Source organism: Colius striatus, chromosome 17 (assembly GCF_028858725.1).
Source record: "Colius striatus isolate bColStr4 chromosome 17, bColStr4.1.hap1, whole genome shotgun sequence".
NCBI lineage: Eukaryota > Metazoa > Chordata > Aves > Coliiformes > Coliidae > Colius > Colius striatus.
This window is the reverse complement of record NC_084775.1, coordinates 14,220,494-14,240,550: the sequence shown is the minus strand read 5'-3', so window position 1 is coordinate 14,240,550 and position 20,057 is coordinate 14,220,494. Positions and strand designations below refer to the sequence as shown.

General features: G+C 47.2%; 1 protein-coding gene across 3 annotated transcripts in view; it reads right to left on the bottom strand.

The window, feature by feature from the left end:
- The window catches only part of SETD1B (SET domain containing 1B, histone lysine methyltransferase), a 52,003-nt gene that overhangs the window by 6,843 nt on the left and 25,103 nt on the right, over nt 1–20,057 (bottom strand). For all 3 annotated transcript variants that reach the window (XR_009819939.1, XM_062010259.1, XM_062010260.1), the window contains exons 7-15: nt 14,444–15,220; nt 9,967–10,137; nt 9,298–9,385; nt 8,182–8,399; nt 7,787–7,928; nt 6,621–7,079; nt 3,574–5,130; nt 578–744; nt 156–287 (exon numbers count right to left, since the gene is read on the bottom strand). Coding sequence is in view for 2 of the 3 variants with exons in the window: in XM_062010259.1 (XP_061866243.1) it covers nt 156–287; nt 578–744; nt 3,574–5,130; nt 6,621–7,079; nt 7,787–7,928; nt 8,182–8,399; nt 9,298–9,385; nt 9,967–10,137; nt 14,444–15,220 (3,711 nt within the window). In the remaining variant the exon portion in view is untranslated. The remainder of the gene's footprint in view (nt 1–155; nt 288–577; nt 745–3,573; nt 5,131–6,620; nt 7,080–7,786; nt 7,929–8,181; nt 8,400–9,297; nt 9,386–9,966; nt 10,138–14,443; nt 15,221–20,057) is intronic.

Sequence of the window (20,057 nt, the reverse complement as noted above, 5' to 3'; positions counted from 1 at the left end):
GAAGTACAGGAGAGACAGGTACCACTCGATCCTCTGGCACACACAGCGGTGCCATCACCAAGGCAAGGCCAAACCGGCAGGAGGTCCCCGTGCCCTGGCCTCAGCCTGCTCCCAACCAGCCCCTGTGCAAAGCAGCAGTCCACGGAGTGACCTACCTTGAGCTGGTTGAACTTGAGCAGGTCACTGTCACAGCTGCCAGTGAAGGAGGAGAGGAGCCTGCGCTGCTCTGACCGCCTCTCAGAGCCAGCCCGGGTGGAAGCATGAGGTTGGGCAGGGATGCTCATACCCTGAAAGGACAAATGGGTGATCAAAGCTGACCCAACACCCTGCAGCCTCCCTGTGAGCAATCCCTCGTGCTACAGCACCTTGCTGCAGAATGTGTGGCCTCCTAAAACACCCCACATCAAACACTAACACTTCCCTAACAGCTCCTGGACTACCATTCCAGCACAGGCATAGCAACAGCTTCACTTGTCCCCTTACCAAAAGGCAGGAAGCATCCACTGCACATGACGCAGCGTGAAACCAACTCCCAATTCACTCACATCCAGGCAGCCAGCACAGGACACATCCTCACCTGTGTGTCAGCTGGAGGCTCCTCTGCAAACGCTCGGCTGTTGTTGAGGTATTTCAGTTTGTCCTTCTTATCAATTTTGTAGTAGCCCTCGCTCCGTGCACAGCCCGTCACGTGCTCCCGCATCCCATCGTCCCGCTTCTTTTTCTTGGGGGTAGAAAAGCTGGTAGGTGGGAAGAAGTTAAGGAGGAACACAGCCACCAACGGATATCAGACAGAACTTGCTCTAGCTATGTGGAGCTAATGCTGGGAGCTTGGGAAATGAGGAAGGTACTGGGTGGGATTGTAACAAAACACCCAAAACAATGCTATTGAAAACCAAACAGCCATCAGTGAAGCACACACACCCACAGGAAAACCAAGCATGGTCTTTCCTTCTTAGCTGCATGCTTTAAGATACGAGAATTTAAACATAAAAAGGTTAAGCTGCCAAGAGAAACCTGTTTGAGGAAGTATTTCCCCACAGCACCCTCTGTGTACACAGACAGCAGCTGTCCAGCCATCTGGATGTATCATTTTCTCTGTTTTGAGTGACAGGCTTTTGTTCTATCCCTAGAAACTCCCTGCAGCCACTCCAAGCCCTGAAGACACTGCATTGATCTCTCAGCAGCAATCAGCCTCACCAACAAGGACTAGAAGCAACACAGATGGGCAAGAGATGCTCCTCGTCCCAAAGGGCTTGAAGAGAAATGCTGGTCTCCCTGGTCTCAGTAAATCAGCTCCTTCAGACCCTGAGGGGAAGGGTAAGACCCTGTTTAGATGTTTTAAACCCCAGTGCCTTGATCAGCCAAGAAAGCCTGCAGTTGGCCTGGAACAGACTCAATAGCAAAAGGCATTTTCAAGCCTTTGGCATCTGGAAGGAGAGTAGAGCTGTACTACTGGCAGCTCATCCCAAAGAACACAGCCAGGAAGCCTACAACAATTGAGATCTACCCAAAAATGCTCCCTGTGAGGCATAACATACCCTTAAGACAAGAAAATTGAAGCAGAGGGACCATAAAAAAACCAAGAGGTGATGTCCTTGAAATCAGCAGCTGAGATGTGAGCTTGCTGCAAAGCAGGTGAACCCTGCAGGCACCTGCACACCCACCACGCAGCACAGCACGGGCTGAGCCAGCAACGGCCTGCAGAAGGTTCTTAAATGGTTTAAACAGTGATTGTGAATTTACTGTTACAACAATCCTTATCAACAGGGAAAGAGATGTCAAATAGCTCCACTCTGTAAGCTGACAAACACACTGCAGTGCAGGTCAGAGGTGAGGCCTACTCTGAGCCCCCCTGTTCTGCCTTTCACTGCCTGTGGGCCCCCACCACTGCAGGGCAAATTACTCCCACTACTTTGGTTTTGGAACTGCTTCCCCAAATGAGGCTGACACAGACTGAGAATTACTGGTGATGATGCATTCCTTTAAACAATTACAAAAATCTATTTCAAGACTATTGCACTGGTATGAAAAGGGAGGAAATGATAATCTTAGGCATTGCTCTTTGAGGAGCAGAGAAAGAAAGGATAAAAACGCACAGCTCAGCACTGAGCTCCACTTGCTGTTGGAATCACATCACTGACTATTTTAAGCAGTTTGGGGTTTATTTTTTCTTTTGCTTTCATGTTTTGCAAGGAGTAAGGGCTGAGATATTTTAACTCCACACCATCTCCAGCAAGACACAACGTGGTGCATTTGTGTTCTTTAACATATCAATCTGTATAACCTTCCTAACAACACTAGCAGAGAGCTCTTAGGTTATGAGAACAGCCTTCTAGGCTCTGTTCTGGAGATCACTACTGGTGGTTCTACACATGCAGAGAATTCTGAGACAGCTTGTGTCTCCCAAAAATGCTTCCAAAGGCCACACTTCAAGTACTGTGTTTAATTTTGGGCCTCTCACTACAAGAAGGACACTGAGGGGCTGCAGCGTGGCCAGAGCCGGGCACAGAGCTGGGGAAGGGGCTGGAGCACAAAGGGCTGGGGAGGGGCTGAGGGAATGGGGGTGTTGAACCTGGAGAAGAGGAGGCTGAGGGGAGACAGCAGCACTCTCTGACACTCCCTGGCATGAGGCTGCAGGGAGCTGGGTGTGGGGCTCTGCTCCCCAGCAATGAATGACAAGGTAAGAGGAAATGGGCTCAAGTTGCCCCAGGGGAGGTTGAGATTGGAGCTGAGGCAGAACTGTTTCCCTGGGAGGGGTGTCAGCCCCTGTGCCAGGCTGCCCAGGGAGCTGGGGCAGTGCCCAGCCCTGGAGGGATCCCAAAGCCGTGGGGCTGACGGCTGTGGGTCAGTGCTGGGCTGTGTAGGGTGAGGGGAGGGCTGGGACTGCAGCAGCTTCAAGGGCTTTGCCAACCAAAATAATTATTTGATTCTATGAAAGATTCAAAGCTACAGCCTACATGCTGCTGATTAGCAGGCAGTGGGCAGGGAGGGGACTAGACCCTGCCCCACTTCCCTCAGCCTGTGCTACACACACTCCTTGCTGCAGCACTCACAGTTCATTCCCCTGTCCAGTCCCCCATGTGCTGCTTGGGAACCATTGCCTTGATGAATACTTCCAACTCAAAGCAAGTTAAAGCTGCTAGCACCACTAACTCATCATTTTGGGCACAGATGGTGAGATTATTTTTACAGCAAGTTTTAGCCCCAAGCTGAAGACCTGTATGTGCAGACCAGAAATTCCACAGGCAAGCTGAAAAAAAATCTGGTTTAAATGCAGGCAGAAGCTTCTCAAACTAGCAAGGAAACCTCCCCAGGAGAGGTGCACACAGATTCTCCCTGCAGTCCTAGATTGAAAAAGCAGCAAAACCAGATGCTTCTGCAGTGTTTTTGTATTGCAGCTGCAGGGAATAAGACATTCTAAAATCCCTTTGCTGATATAAGCAATTGTTATTCTAGTAAGCAAAATGCCTCCTCCACCAACAAGCTTAGATCTTTGGCACTGCAAGTCCTACACAATGACCACCCAAGTGCATCTTACACATGCTGTGTAACAGTGCCAGTGAGAAAGGATATAAGGATGGAATACCCAGAGGGTGTCATTGAGCCAGTCCATCCCATTGTCCTGCTGCAACAAGCGGTCATATGTGATACACATGAATTTGATATCTTCCTCATCTATGCCTCCGTTCCAGATGTCATACAAAATGGTCATCTCCTCAAACTCGGAGCGTGGCCTGAACTGAGGTCGGGGTGGGGAATACTCAGGGGAAGGAATTGCTGGGAGGTCCTCAGATGTCTTCTTCTGCCTTCGCCACTGTCTTTTAGGTTTCGCGTGAGCTTCTTCTTCCTTGAAGTCTTCATTCCACTGGTTCTCCAGTTCCTTAAACGGCAGTTTCTCTGCAACTGTCTCAGCTGCTATCTTTTCATGGAAACCATCATTCCTGAAGTCCAGGGTGACAGCTTCAGGGTCTTTCAGTCCATAGAAAGCGTCAGGATGTCCACTCAACAGCTCTTTGCCCACAGCACTTCCCACCAAGGTCACTGGCACGGGAGGAGGTTCTATGGCTTTGCCCGAGTACATATCCAAGGAGAGGACAGAAGGTGGTGACCGTTTTGGCCGACCTGGCCTCCTTTTGGGAAGAACAGAAGGTGGTGGTGGGGGAGGAAGAATAGAAGCACCAGTGGGTACTTCTGGTGAGAGTAAAACAGATTTTACTTCTGCCTTGCACTCCTCGATGGGCATTCTTCCATCTCCATGCATGCACGGCAGGGCCGCTACTGGCATTTGCTCATCAGGTGGCAAACTCATGTCCGTGTGGAAATCTGCCTGTGGGGGGCTGGCAAAGGGGATAGGGGAAGGAACACTGTTCATGCTGATCATAAGGGAAGCACCAAGAGGCTCTTTAAAGGGTTTCTCGTCCAGCTCCTCCTCTGACTGCTTCTTGCCAGACAGAAGGCAAGGAATGGTAGCACCAGCCTCTGGGAAAGTAGGTGTGAAATTGAAATCTCTCCCAGGAGTCCGAGGAATGCCACTGTTAATGCCAGGAGACTGGGATGGGTAGGAAAAGGGGCTCCCGGGGACTTGTGGGGAACTGAGGGTCAAGCTGCTTCCCGTGAGGGGAGCGTCGCTTCCCGGCGTGGCTGGAACAGTGTCCGTGCTCTGTGACTTTGCAAGCGGGTGTGAAGACTTGGCCGAAATGTCCCGCCCAGGGGTCCTGGGAATCTCCTCTTCCACAGGTGTTTTGGTCACCATTAATTGCTCAGGGAACTTTTCTGGAGGGACTAAAGATTCTTCCTTACCAGGAGTTGATGGCAAAGGAAGGATGGAGGATGGCACCTGGTGGGCTGGAAGCAGAACAGTATCAGTCTCCGACTGGATCGTGGCGTCCCGCCCTGGTGTGTGAGGCAGCCGGCCGTCTTCCTCCACTGCAGATGGCAGGTTTGCTTTAACATGAGCTTCTAAACTGCTGTCCTCAGCCTTGCTGAAGAAGTTGCCTTTATTGGGCAGAGGTTCTCCAAAGACTCCCACCGGAGTTGAGACACAGACCGTCTCTCCCTCATCTTGAGACTCAGGCTTCGGACCTTCCTGCACCTCTGGCTCCATCATGGTAGCAGGTTCGGACTCTTCCTCTGAAAGGTGGAAAAGAGAGGAGAATTAGGAGCTTTGCTTCCACTTGGTTACTCACCACTTGCCAGTAAAGGCATGCTTAAGATGCCACAATTACAGAACAGCTCGGTTCCCCTGGGAGGCTTTAAAAACTCCAATGCTTTGCATTTTGGAAGCACAGAGTATGGAGTAATTAGATGCTACCACAGACATCCCTAATGGACTATAAAACAAATGCACTATTAATTTGAGAATTGGCTACAACACAGGCCAGAACAAAGGTTTTCTGCTTTCAAAACCCCTGACCACCTTTTGTACAGAAAGAATTAGTGGATTGGTGGGTGAGGAGAGCTGTCAGAGCCTCAAGCTATCAGCATGGGAAGGTGAACTCATTGCAAGGCCTCGGTTCTCCAAGGAGGAAGCAGGGAAAGGAAGAGTGTAAAACTCCTGAAGGATGTATGAAGGAAATGGGAAGCCCTTGCAATGAACGAGGAGACACTCAGATGGCAACAATGAGGCAATTTATATGCTGCTCTCTCTGTAGCAGGCTCATTCATCTGGAGTTTATTCACTCCCTTAGGGCCAGGGCCAAAAGGAATCAACAGTGAATCTTGTTAGGTAGCTCAAAATAACACTTGTAATTGGGAGAGCAAAAGGTGAAAATGCCTAGAGAGCTGGAGGGAAGCACTCTCCATTTGTGCTGAACAAACTGCAGAGTCCCTGTACAATCAGACTGGGCTGCACAAAAAGAATGCTGAACTTGGAGCTGGATTTCCAGCTCTCCAAAGTGGCAAAATACTGCCCAATCTTCAGACACCAGTCCTGCCCAAGGCTCACACCACAGGCCACACTACACGTGCTCTCCCTGTTGGCTCCAGTTTTTAAGCTGTTAATACTACTCTAGGTGCAGGATTTGTCAAGCTTTAGGCACCTGTTTAGTAAATGGTTTCTCTGTATTGAATGAAGACAATTTCCTTCTTCCAGAAAACCAGAGTATCACTCAAGGACTAAGCAAAAAACAAATGAAAACACAAATAATAACAGTAAGAACCAGTAAGAATGCTGAGAGTCCATTCACCTGCCCCATATAGCTTTCTAGTCATATACTGCTTTAGTATTAAAACCAAAGGGAGTCAACAGTGAGTCACTAATCATTGACTCCTGTTCTGTTTTAGCAGCCATGACTTTTCTATCTTGAGCTTCAGGCACCACACCATCCATCCCATCAGTCAGATGACAACTGTTCAGTTCCTGTAGGACACTAAACTGGCCCAGGAGATGATTCTGGATACAATAATCACATTATTTTTAGTAGCAGATAGCCTGTGTAGTGCTCCTTACTAGGAAGGAAAGTTCAGCACAGACCTCTTTCCCCATACAAATAACTCCTAGCTTAGAGCCAAGATTGGAGGAAGAAAGAGCAAGTGAAGTATAAAACCATGCATATTGGATGCTGTGAGAATACTGTGCTAGGAAATCTGGTTAAAATGCCAAACAAGATGGAAAGCCATACCTGGCCTACAGATGGGAGACAGAGCAAGTTTTGTCTCCTGGTCTCGCTCCATAACCAAGTGTTTCAGAGTTTCAGCAGCAATAGATGACTCTGGGACTTCACCACATTCACTTTCCCCTGCCTTGATTTCTTCCATGCCTTCATCTTTCAGTGCCAAAGCTGGCTCTGTGAGTCCCAAGCCTGTTGCATCCATGTAGACATCCACAGGATACAGCTCCAAAATAGTCTCCCTCTCATCATCAGGAAGCTCCTGAGCAATAGGTTCATGCACTGTCTCAGCAACCATGGCTTCTCTGTCTTGATCTTCAGCCACTTCTTCCTCCTCTTCCTCCTCCTCCTCCTCATCATCATCCTCCTCATCTTCATCATCTGAGTCTGAACTCGACTCAAATTCAGAGGAGTCCTCACTTTCCTCAGATGACTCAACTTCAGCCTTGGAAGACGAGGGACTTGCAACATCTACAAGAACAAATTACTGTCAGTTCTGCTTTCTGACTTCATTAAACAATCAGGGTCTACTACAGGAGCAAATATCACTTCCACACTCTTAACAGCATTGAAACAGCATCAACAGCAGTGTGTGGGTTTAAAGGAGTCTCAATTTATTCATTTTTGCAGAGACTTATAAGCCATGTATTTTGATGCCTAGAACAATCACCACACAGCCACCAGCTCCACGAGCAGCAGGGCCAGTGCTGCCTGGTACCTTGCCCACGTGGGTCTCTTGGTGGATTCCACCTTTACTGGAGTTGTACTAAGAGTTTCTGCTACCTTTACACACAGTTTTACAATGTGGAAACTACCACCATTCAGAGCAGGAACTGACTGACAGGACAGAAAATTATTAGCAGGTAAATTACCCTTCTTTGAAACCTGGTCCCTTCTCCCAGCCACACAGCTTTCATGAAAGGAGTGCAAACTTAGCTGGCTTTAAGACCTCTGCCCCTCTGTCAAATTGGGCTGAGATCACTCAGAGGCTGGAGATCTAAGACTGAAGCATGATGGAAGCCTCACAGGCTTGTATGTGTATTATGTATGGATTATCTGGTCTAAAACTCCCCTTCAGTGATAGAAGGTGCACAAATAGAAAGTCAGCTCACAAATGCAAGAAGAAGATCACATCTGACCTGAAGTCTATGCTTGCTGCTTCTGCTAGAACCACTTACCCTCCTCAGAGTCCTGCTCCTCCTCCTTGTCACTGGTGTCTATACCTGTCTCCTCCTCTTCCTCATCTTCGTCCTCATCATCCTCTTCATCATCATCTTCATCCTCATCATCTTCATCCTCCTCCTCATCCTCCTCTTCCTCCTTTTGCAAGACAGTATTGCCAAAAATGAACAGTGTCTAACTCTGAGACATGGCTGTCACTGTAGCAATCACCAGTGACTCCCAGGGACACTGACCAGAGAACCCAAAGAGGGAACAACCTTACAGAGGTTCTCTTAGGACAGACCCTAGAGGAGATCACTCATCTTCTAGAGGAGGTAACTTTGCACATCTGGAATTATTAAGCCCCCTTTTTAATGACAGCAATCAAAACTGCAACCACAACCCAACACACCTTGCCAGGTGCTGCTTTCACCAAGCCTCCCTCTTCTTCCTGCTCCTCTTCCTTCTCTGAGGAGGACTCTTCCTCTTTCCCTGATGTCTCATCTCCCTCTTCTCCCTCGCTGTCGAGCTCCAGAGGCCTTGCTGGTCGCCGCCTCAGCCCCACTGCTTCAGCGTCCTTCTTTGACAGGTCAGATGTTGTATCAGAAGCATCTCTATCCCTCTCTGACTCTGAGCAAAAACAAGAAGGAAATCGCCATCAAATACCTTGGCAAGGGGAGGAAACAGTTGAACACGTAACAAAAGCTTTTTCATTGGGAAGATCAAAGTTGGGAGCAACGTGTCCATGTGGTGTGTGAGGCCCCAGCACAGGGCTTACTGATTTTACAGAGCAAGTGGGGGTGAGACTGGGTGCAAGGTGTTGAAATGCCAAGGATGGTAAAATGTGGATGGCCAAAGCTGACAAGCTATAGGCAGAGCAGGTAGGAGACACGTCCTGACTGAGGTCAGAACTGGTAAACTTAAAGCTTGTTCTGTCTCAGTGCTTGACACAACCCTGCTGATGTGCTTTGGCTTCGAAAGCAGCTGTTAGTCTGAATCAACTTTCTGGTGCAACAAACCTGAATCCACTTTTTAACACAAACCCAAGTGTGTTCAAAGCTTTCTCTCAGTTCTGCTCTTCCCTGCTTCCAGGGAAAAAAAAACATTAACACTTTCAAACAGATTTTTCTGTCAAATACCTTTGTTTTCAGAAATCAAATGCAGGGCAAACTGCCATCTGCGGTGCTTTTTCCCACAAGGTACCCAGTGAGCTGCAAGCACACCCCTGAACAGTCCATGAACTCCTCTGAGCTCCCTCTGCTGGGTGTCCAGCTCTGAATGAGCAGAACTAAAACAAGTTACGAGCCAATACATCAAATGTGGGTCTTGAACTTCCCATCAGTGAACCTGGGATAACTGAATCTGGAGGAGACATCTCCCAGCTGGTCGGGGCTTTGTGAGAAGCAGGGTTTTGGCTGAGACCCTTCACTCTGCACCTAACTGTAAGTGAGCACACTGCTGTGAATTTTAAAGGGATTCAAGTGGTTTGCACCCTCTCTTGTGTTTGAAACAAATGTGCTTAGCAAACCTTCATCTTCATCATCCACAGAGGTAGAAGGCCGGATCCTCTTTTGATCTCCTGCTGAGGCAGCTTCAGGTGGCTCCTTTCTTTTCACCTGAACAAAAGACACAATTAGCATTGCTAAAAGTATAGAAAGAACAGAAATCAACTTCTTAAGCAAACTGCTAAGGCTTTACTTTGCCACTTCAGATCCAGAAACCAAGGGCCACTTCCACAGCTCTTGATCCCTTAATTTTCTTGCAACAGAATTTCACTGTGAAAGAAATTCTACCCCTTCAATTTGCATCAAAACACTCTGTGTACCAGCATGGGGCAAGTCATCACCAGGTACTTTGAAGATGACAGAGAAAGCTCCAGACAAATGCATGTGTCTAAGATGTAGCAGGACAGAAGGAATGCCCGAGACTATGACATCTTAAAGAACCTCATAGTAAGTTTTATTCCAAATGAAGACTGCAGGGAGTTCCTTTGCAGACAATCCCCACAAGTGCTAGATGAAAAGCTAAGGCTGGGAAAGAGGATTCTTGTTCTCCTGTACTGCTGGGTTATGAATGATGCTGTCAGAAGCAACCCTGTCAGTGAACACAGAGTGGGGCTAACAGCCTGTAAGAAGTCTGTCCTCCTAATGCTCCTTTAGGGAATGTTAGCATAATACAGACAGATCTTTGTTTTTACCTTGAAGGATGGCAACCGGATGGCTCCTCGTAAGCCAATGCCCAGGCCGATTCCCTCATATCCCAGCCCTTCTCCTTTGTTCCAGTTCTCCAAAAGACAAGATGTGATTCGATCCTTTGGCTTTGGTTTTTCTTCCACTTCTCCTCCAGACTTCACTGGGGTGAGAGATGCCTGCAACAAAGCAAGCACACTTGAGAGGGAAAGTTTCCTGTGAAGCACGTAAACTCTGGAAACCATTTAGACAGCTGAGGTTTGTGAAACATCACTGTCTTGCCCAGGCATTTGGCAAAGCTAAAGGCATCTAAAGATGCACCACATGGCCACACACACTTGAAAGGAAAAAGGTGTAAAAGCTCTTTTTGATAATGAGACCTTTCCATCTTGGAGAAGCCTTCTCTCCTTTGCATTTTAAGAACTCATTTTCTCTGCAAAACACCCTAAAACCGATTAAGACAAAACTGCTGGGAGTCCTGGAACAGTGGCTTAGCATGGGACACTAAGTGATCTTGCATTTGGAGCCATCACCCTGGCAGGCAGCAGAGCAGACACTCCTGCTTTCTCCACCACTGAGTGTTTAAAATTACGGTTTCATTTTCCTTCACATGCAGCTTAACATAGGCCAAAGTATTTCACAATAAAGGACAAAGGAATTGAACAGACCCAGTAGCACCCCACAGCTCATTTCAGGTCTCTTAATCACCTTGTGTGGGGATCACAGTTACCACCTTTCCAACAATCAGAATCCAATACAGATACTTGAAGCAAGGGCCTTAAAAAGGACAGATAAAAGGGGAAGAAAAGGTATAAACATTAATCCAGCACTCAACAGCCCAAGGGAACGCATTCCTCCAGTCAGGGAGGAGCTGCCACGGAGCAGCTACTGTACAAAGCTCCAGAACCCTGAAGGGAAGCTAAAGAGTTGGGATATACCACCCCACCCTGAACCCCCAAACACTGCAGGAGCCCATCTGCTCTGGTCACAGCTGTGTGAAAAAAGAGAGCTACATACATAGCTCTTACAAATACTTCAAGCATGCTTTAGGTAAGTCAGCCTAACACTGTGTTATCTGCTTTCATTTGCTAACCCACATGACTGAAAGCAACTTCAGACCTTCTAGCTGGGAAGATCTTTCTTCTTTTCAGTGTCAAGCACAATATACTTAGTAAAATAAATAAATAAATGACACACATCACTTACAAATCACAGCCTAAGTTCACAAAACTGTCAGAATTGGATATACATATAAATCTATAAACCATATCTATAATATAAGGTTCCAATCCCGGGAAACAGGAACATCAAAATACTTAGAAAACCTAAGGGTCTACAAATTTCGATGACTAGACACAAAGCCTCATGTCAGCTCAGCCACAACAAACTCCTTTTCAGCAGAGTTGAGGTGTGAAGGAAGAGTAGGAATTCAAACCTCTGCAGGCAGGGACACAGGGTGACATGTCACAGTCTTCTTGAGCAAAGGGCACTGGAGGTAACGTTGAATCGCACCAGCCAGTGCTGTAACACTGACTGAAGTTGATTTCTCTTACAGACATTAACAGAGCTAATTTGCTGAAGCTGGCTGTAATCACCACAGAGGAAGCCTAAGCTCAACTCTCTTGCTAATAAGGGACAAGACTAATGGGAATATCAAGCAGAGAATCCAGGCAGCAGCACTCCATGGCCAGGGATGGCTGGTTACTCCTGGCACTCTGCTTAATGCACATTACTCGGGCTTTCACACCTAAATCATCACTAGATTCAGGAACAAGGGAAAGCTTTCCCCTAGCTCAGGCAGACAAGGTCCATGGTATGTACTGCATTCCCTAGTAACATGCTCCTTATCAGCTTTCACCCCAGATCTAGATGTTTTCCATCCCATCTGACCTAGGACAGCAGCTTTAACCTTGAGCTTTCCCACCCTCTACCCTTGGCAAGATACTCCTTGGCAATCAACCAATCAGCTGCCCAAGTGGATTCTTCTAAAGGAATATAATGGCCCCAAAAAAATCACACAGAAAAGAGAGAAACTGAGGCACGGAAGGTGAAAATTGTGTTGCTCTCTTGTGCGTCACTGAAGGTTCAAGGGCTGCCAGCAGCATTGTGTAGCAAGTATTTGCTGTCCTACTAAACTTGAACATTGTCAGTCAGTCAGGGGTAAAATAAAACACACAAGGCTTCTTGCTCTTATGCCTGGGGAAGGTCAGGGAAAAAAGCAGACCTGCAAAGCCTGTGACTAAAGAGGGACACACCTCCTGTAGGAACTGGCATATGGTGGAGCTCACGCGCTTCCAAAGATGAGCTTTGATCTCTGTGAAATAACAGGAGGGCTGCTGCAGCTGGTGGTCCAAGGACAGCAGATATTAAAAGATATTTTATCTCTCCCTACAAATCTGCCTCGTTTATTTCTAAAGGGAAAAAAGTGAACAAGCACATATGTTGTCTTATTTATACTTCCAAACCTCTAAGAATAATATGATTTCTTTCACTACTGTCAATCAGTAAGGAAAAATATGAGGAGTTCCAATTGAAACTGTTAGAAGCAAGGAAATGGAGATGCAGAGCCTGTTCTGAAAAGTCATTTCAACCCAAACAGTGCCTGGAGGTCTTGGTCCCTTCTAGAAAAACGAGTGTGATGGCAGAGATGGGGAACTGACCTCCAGCTGCCACCAAGGAGCGCAGACGGCTCATCCTCACACGTGCATAAAGACACCAGCAACAGGAGGGTACAGTTTAAGCTGAATATTCATACTTTGTTTTCCTTTGGCAAAAGCAGGCAGCTTTTGCTTCCTGAGAAGGAATCCTGACCCACATCAACATCAGAGGCTGTCCAGTCCTACAGGAAGGATGGTGTGAAATCTGTGCTATTTTTCAGCCTGCAGTAGTAACACAGGGCCTGGCTGGGGTTTCTCCAGGCAGTGCCCTGCCCCAGCAATGCTTCTGGCATTTCTGTTTCTGGACAGAAAGCAAAAGTCCTTTCCATGTAGCAATTTTGTATTTTCAATCAGACTGCTCACACCCAACATAATTTGTGGCAAGCTGCTGTGGTACAGTCAGCTTCCCTTCCTAAAGTGGGTTGCAAATTCCAGGTGAGGGAGGAATGTACTAAATCCAACCATAGTTCAGGATACAAAAGAGCTCAAGTAGCTGCTAAAGACCTGCCTGGACTTGCTCCTGCTTCTTCACTGTGAATGTTTGACTTAAAAACAATTTCTTGGGCACTTCAGTTGCTGCTTTTGCAATTGCTCCTTGGATCTGGAAACTCAGCAGCCTCCTCCAAAACCGTCAGCACACGCTCACTGGTAGGAGGCAGAAGCTCTGAGCATTAGTCAGGAGGAGAGGGACTGAGCTTCTCAGCACACGTCACGCCAGCCAGCTCTAAGCCAGAGCAAATTACACTGTCATAAAACAGCTGTTAAGCAGCAGCATTACCAACCTCACTTGATAGCCAGGGAGTATTCCCAGGCACTAGAGTTAACACACAACCAGCGTACAAAAGCAGGTGCTGAAGGTACTGCTCTGACAATTGGCATCTGCAACAGGAGATGGATCTGCAGGTTGTGGTTTGCTTTTTCTTTCCCACAATAATTGACTATAATGGTAATTATAAAAAACCTGTTTGCAGGCTGAGGTACAGTTTGGCTGAGAAAGGATCAGACTTAATGCAAAAAGTTTTTCTTAACTAATCCTTGGAACTCCTGATGTATTTGGCCAATGTTCAGGCTTTGAGTGACTTGCTGCTGCGTACATGTGCTGGGGAGGCAGGAGTGCAGAGAACTGGAAATACCCCCAGATCTCATCACACAAAAGTGGGGAACACAGAGGAGCAACTTGGTGGTTTCAAACACTCCTGTTGCATTTGACTTTAGGGTTTTTTTGGAGATAAAATTCAGCTTCCTCTTAAATGCAAAAAGCTTTTGCACGTTTGTCTCCTGATCTCGGGGCCAGTAAACCCCCTCCTGGAGGCAGCCAGCAGTGCCACAGACCAACAAAATAAAACTCAGCTAAACTTGCAAAATGTCAGGCCTTGGAAATGCTGCACTGAGGGGGAAAAGGGAAAGAAGGTGAGAGACAGAGAGTGAATAACCCTGGGCATAAGGCACTTTGGGTTGTCTTCCTGAAAGGAGCACACTGGAGAGTACTCTCCATGTGCACATGCTCTGCCTGGAGGAGCAGCCAGCCTCATCCTGTGACTGCTGCTTAGTGGACTTTGGATTTACCGGGAGTGTGCAAACTCCCTCTTGCCAGAGAAAGTCTTCAAACACATGCTGCAGGGCCGTGGTCACTGCAGCAGTCTCAAGCAACGCCATTTCTCACAGCAAAACTAGTCTATGACTTTAATTTTTGCTTCTGTGACATTTTACGGTTGTGTTGTGCATTTTTAAAACCAGTCAGTTCCAGATCCCTGCTTGCACAAGCTCTATCCACAAGGACTACAAACAGCTCTTCCCAGGAGCCAGCAGAGAGTCTGTGAAAGCCTACCTTTGCCAGACGTTCCTTCTTGTCCCACCAGTCATCGAACGCCCGAAATGCCACCACTTCAACCATCTTCCGGTTCAGGTCCCTCTTCATGATAGCCTTTAGTTCCTTCACTATGACCAAGAGGACTCCATCCACAGTGGCTTTATGGGGATCTTCCTTCTTCGGCTCATAACCCGGTGGCGGAACCGAGGGGTCAAACTTGGGCAGTGGTGGCCATTGCTGACCACGGCCAAGAGCCGCTCCCATCGAGAAAGGGCGGTAGGGCGGAAGATTCACAAACTGCATCCGGCCCGTCATGAAAGGAGGATACTGGTACGTGTTTTGCGCCTGCATCATGCGGCTCAGCATCTGAGTTTGCATCTGGAAGGACATCGGCATGCCACCCCACTGGTTGCCCAAGACACTTATCATATCCACTTGCATGACCGGGAACATGCCGGGATGGAAGGGAGGGAGCGGAGGCAAGATGTGAGGCGGAGGGACCCCGGGGGGAGCCGGGAGCGGCGGCGGCGGGACGGTGACGGCGGGGTGCGTGGGTGGCGGCGGGGGCGGCAGCGGCGGGGGCATGGGGAAGCCCGGCTGCGGCGGCGGTGGCGGCGGGGGAGGGAGAGGAGGGAATCCTGGCGGCGGCAAGGGGGGGATCGACGGGGCCATCACAGCTGAGTTGCTGACAGAGGAGTTCACCACAATGGTTTTGGCACATTCTGCGCTGGTGATGGGCGCAGGGTTGGTCTCGTCGTCGGAGATTTCCATGTCCTCCCCTGAAGAATGCTGACCCTGTGTTAAAAGAGAGAGAAAAGGTGAGGAGCACGTTCCTTTTACATGAAATACACAGCGCTGGCTGCTTCAAACAAAAGCTAAGTTTAACACACGTTTTAATTGGGAACAGAGAAAAGCGAGCAATGCTCTGAAAAGACAGAGCCCGTGGAGCAGCTGGTGCCTATTGAAGCTTTTCCCTTCCACGTCAGACCTCGGGAAGCAGAGAGGTAAAAGCTTTCTAAAAGAGCATCAGTACCAACCTAACAAAAACCTCAGCTTCTGTGAAACAGGAATTGCTCCCGTGCTCAGCAAAACACACACAACTCAAACACCCTTCACTGCAAGACACTTCATCTGTTATTTGTATCTAATACTGACAGGTGCATTGCACCACGAGTTTTTATTCCTTCATTTGCACCACACACATTCCCTGCTTCTAAATTATAATCCCTGGATCATTTGCTGTCAACTCTTAACCTCCAATTGTGGGATGACAATACTTCCATATGGTTGCTGCTACTAAAAGTTGTCTTGACTAGATCACAGCAATTCACATGGGAAAAAAGAAGCCCAAATCTGCTTAAACTGCCTTTAAAAATCAGTCAGAAATGCTGGTACTCAGACATAGCTTACATCATGTTCCTGGACAAAATACTGTACCAGTCACAAGAAACACAGGTATAGGGTAACAGAAAATGCTAAAATGATGTGCAACCTCCACTGTTGAAGGGAGGGAAGTTGGATTAAAACAGGGTGTCTGCTTGCTCTGAAGTCTCAAAGCTGCCTAATTCAGTCCCATACAATGGAAAGGCCTCACTTGCTAGCTCCATCCTCAACAGCAAACTGTCACATCTGCACCCTATGTCCTGCAGGCACTTCAGTCCTGGAGATGCCTCCAGCACAAAAAAAACCACACAGATGACTGTCTCATCCCTTGGGTATTGTTAAAACAAATCCTGGTATGAAATACAGCAACCAAGTGCTTCTGGAAGATGTATTCAAAACACTGACACTTTATACAGGAAACACAAATGGTTTGACCTTTTACTAGTGGGATGTCAGCAAAGAAGAGGACAGGGTCCTACCTACCTTCTCCAAAACTACTTCTCCCATTCTTGCTTTTTTTTTTCCAGCTAAAAATGTCAAACCCCACTACTCTTGTGACAGCAAACATCCCTCAGCTATTTTCAGTACTGAAGAGCAGAAGCATTCGTCACGACCTTCTCTCCCAGGCTCTCTACAAGCATGACAGCCTTGTTTCACCAGGCACATCCTTCCTCTCAACAGCTTCGCACAAAAAAGCCAGAGAGTTTGTACACTGCCACCAGCTGATCTAAATAAAGAGCCTCCCCATGCTCATCAGCACAGACCAGAGCACAGCAGCAATGTTCCAACTCCACCAAAGCTCTCCTGCCTGCCCTGGATGCTGTGGGCTCTAGCCCATCTGAAGCAGTAAGAAAGGATAATCAAGGGATCTTCAGGTGACTCTATGTATCCCAATCCTGGCAAGAGTTTTGGAACCTGCTGGCTGGTTTTAGCCAAATCTGACTGAAGATCTCAAATTTGTCTATTTCTTCCACGTTTTGTGCCAGGAGGTGCCTCGTGTGTGCCCTCCTACTAGGCTCCCCAGTCTGAAAGAACAGAGTGATAAAGCTCAGCCCTATCAGACAGGGGAGAACCTGCACTGGGAAGAGTTGCTGGGAAGTAGGCTTTGTTGGCACCTCTCATCCTGAAGCTGCTGGGACTTCATTTTTAACCCGTGAATTTTGCACAGGGATAAGGTGACAAAAGCAAGAGCAGTTGAATTGACAACTCTGCTAGGAACTGTAGCTGTGTGAAGCTGAGCAATCACAACTGTCCAAATCAAACCAAATGCTTCGTGTTTTATCAAAGGTCATCTCTGCTACAGCAGCTACCACCAGAGAGCAGGCTGAGCACAACGCTTCCAGCAGCAGCTTTGCAAACCCTCCTTTCCTAGCACCTCCCCTTGCCCTGGCTTCCCCTCATTCCTCTGCTGCAGCAGGAACTCACCAGCTCACGCATCACACGGGTCACCCTCAAAAAGCCATTTCTAGTGGTGTGAAAACCCCCAATCCCTCAGCTCAGCAAGGAGAACATAATTTACCCTCATATAAGGGCTGAAAGCAGGAGACTGGTAAAGCCTGCAGTGAGTGCTATCGACCCCCTGCTAACAGTGACAGGGAGGGGACTCTCCCACAGCTGCCAAGTTGCTTTCATGCATCTCTACCCACAGGGAGGTACTCTGAGGGCTCTTTTGTAAACCCTAAAACCAACAGTTGAATAAGGAGAATTTTAAAAAACCACAAACCGTTGCATTTGAATCTTTCCAAAACTTGTATCACCCACTCCTTGAATTGTCCACATCTGGCTAACATTTCTAAGTGGGTCTCACACCCTGCATCCTCTCCCCAGCTGCTCTATTGCAGTCACATCCCATTCTGAGGAATGTAGCTTCCCTACATCCTACAATGCTGGGCTGACAACTCACCTGCACTTGCACAGTGAACACAACCTGTACTCCAGTTTTATCCCAAGCAAGATGGAAAGGGAAAGATAAAGTGTCAGGGAGAAACAGATAAAAAAGACAGGGGGGGAGAAAGGAGGAAGAATACACGAGGTTAGGAAAGAGGTCAAACCAAAAGAGCATCTACAAGGAAGTCTTTAAAGAAAGTTAAGAGGAATGAATATTTAAAGCAGATGAGCAGTGACAGCAGTCATTTAAGGAGGGAAAAGGTGGGTATCAATTGAGTGAAAGAGATGAAGGTACAGAAGGAAAAACCAAGGAGAGCCATTAAAATCTATTACATTAATTTCTTTTTATTCACCTGTCTGAATCTGGATTTACTGTGGTTGCTACCAAATACCTCTCAGGGTAGAGCTGAAAAGCAGCTACACTGCCTTCCCAAAGAAACCACCTCCAAGGTGGCCTCCCTCTTTGCTCTCACAAGGTGTAAAAAGTGAGCTGATACATGGCATACATAGTGCTAATGAGGATGTCACGGCCATCACTGTCAAAAAAGCTGTGTCAATCAGTCCTGGAGTTCACCTGCCTGTTCCGAGGTCATCTGACACAACACTGCCAGAAAATCTCCTTTCAGCCCACTGAGAGAAAAGCCACTTCCAACTAAATTAATTTGTGCTGCCATCTTTACTTTGCCTTAATTAAGAGTTAGCAAAACAGGTATTTAATTATACGCATGACACATTTTTCCAAAGGTGTTTTAATGATGCAAATTTGTTGGGAGAGACTCATGTCAGCATAACTGGTTATAAATGGCCTCACTCATTGTTCACCCAAAATGCTAACTGCCACCTTTAATGCCAGTACAGTGTGTTTTAGCACAGGAAGAGTCTCTCCAGTTAACTGAAGGGAACATCCTGAGATCTAACTCCTGGATCAGTCTGCAGAGTGACAGGGCAGAGAGTCACTGAACACGGGGTCTTATGTTGGAGTGACACCCAACATTCAGCAACCAAACATTCATACCCACAGGAAGAAAACCAAAGAGACTACATCCTAATATCTGCATCCATAACTGGCAGCTTCCAGAGGTGAAGAGGTTGTTCTCTCCCTGACCCAGAGGGGTACTGAGGCTGTGCAGTGGTTGTGAGCTTCACTGTATGTGCCGTTTGGTACCTCTCCTCTGGGCAGAGGAACTTCACACGCTCTCATTTCCTTTGAAAAAGGTCATCTGATAAAGAATTTACCCAGAATTTCAGAACACATTTTGAATACCATCAGCTTAAAGCTATATTCACTTAAATATTATTCTGGGTACCAAGTCACTTACGTTTGAGGTAGGAACTTGCATCACTGAACCTATCAACTACTCTGCCCATAGCCTGGCTGAGCTCTGGAGCATCAGAACAATGAAATGCAGGATCAATGGCATTCAGCACAAGGCAAGGTCATTAGCTTTAATGAAGCGAAGCTTGCAAGAAGCAACAAACCTTTAAACCTGCTGCAATTTGCACTCACAGAAACCAAACAGAAACAGAACAAAACCCCAAAAACCACACCACTCTAAGTCCAAAAACTTTTAAATCCCTCTATTTAATACAGAAAATCTTTGCTATTTAAAATGTTAAGAAGCAGCTTTTCAATAAAGCTAGAACTAAAATCAGAAATGGCTCTTGGACAAAAAGCTTTCATAACCTGGTCAGACAGTCATCACTTGGTTTTGGATTAAGTCCATCCAAGGGTGTAGAAATTTCACAAGTGAGCAAGTCTCACCCTTTATCCTTACAAAAAAGTAGGGAAAGAAAAGCTTTCAGAGGTAAGGAAGAGACGACAATTGAGCAAACAAGGTGGCACAGCAAGTTGCTGATAGAGTTGAGAGTACACTAAGTTCCTCCAACTTCCTATTCCCCACTCTGGCTGCCTCCCTGTGCTGAGCTCATGTCGGGCTCCTCGCTGCCCACACTCTGTTTGATGAGGGAAATAGCCCTAGTGTGATCCGCTGGGATCCCAGGGTGAAAATAGCCCAAGTTCTCTTAACACCCAACTTTCTCTTCTCAGACTCCTGTGGCAGAACAATATGAAAGAGAATGAGATGTCTCAAATCTGCCACGTTTCCTATGACACCATCCAGAACAAGAAGGAAGCCTGAGGATGCAAACCTGTCACCTGCAACTCTTCCTCAAAGACACAACGCCAACGAAAAACCCTTTAAAAAACAAAACAACAAACAAGCCCATTCACGTTTGGCCCAGAGAATCCCACCATTGACTTCACTGACAGAGTGAATTACCTCGTGTTGTTCAAAATGTACAGACCAGAGCACAGTGAGGGCTTCACAGTTATTGCTGAGTTCATTTTTAATCTGCTCTTAGC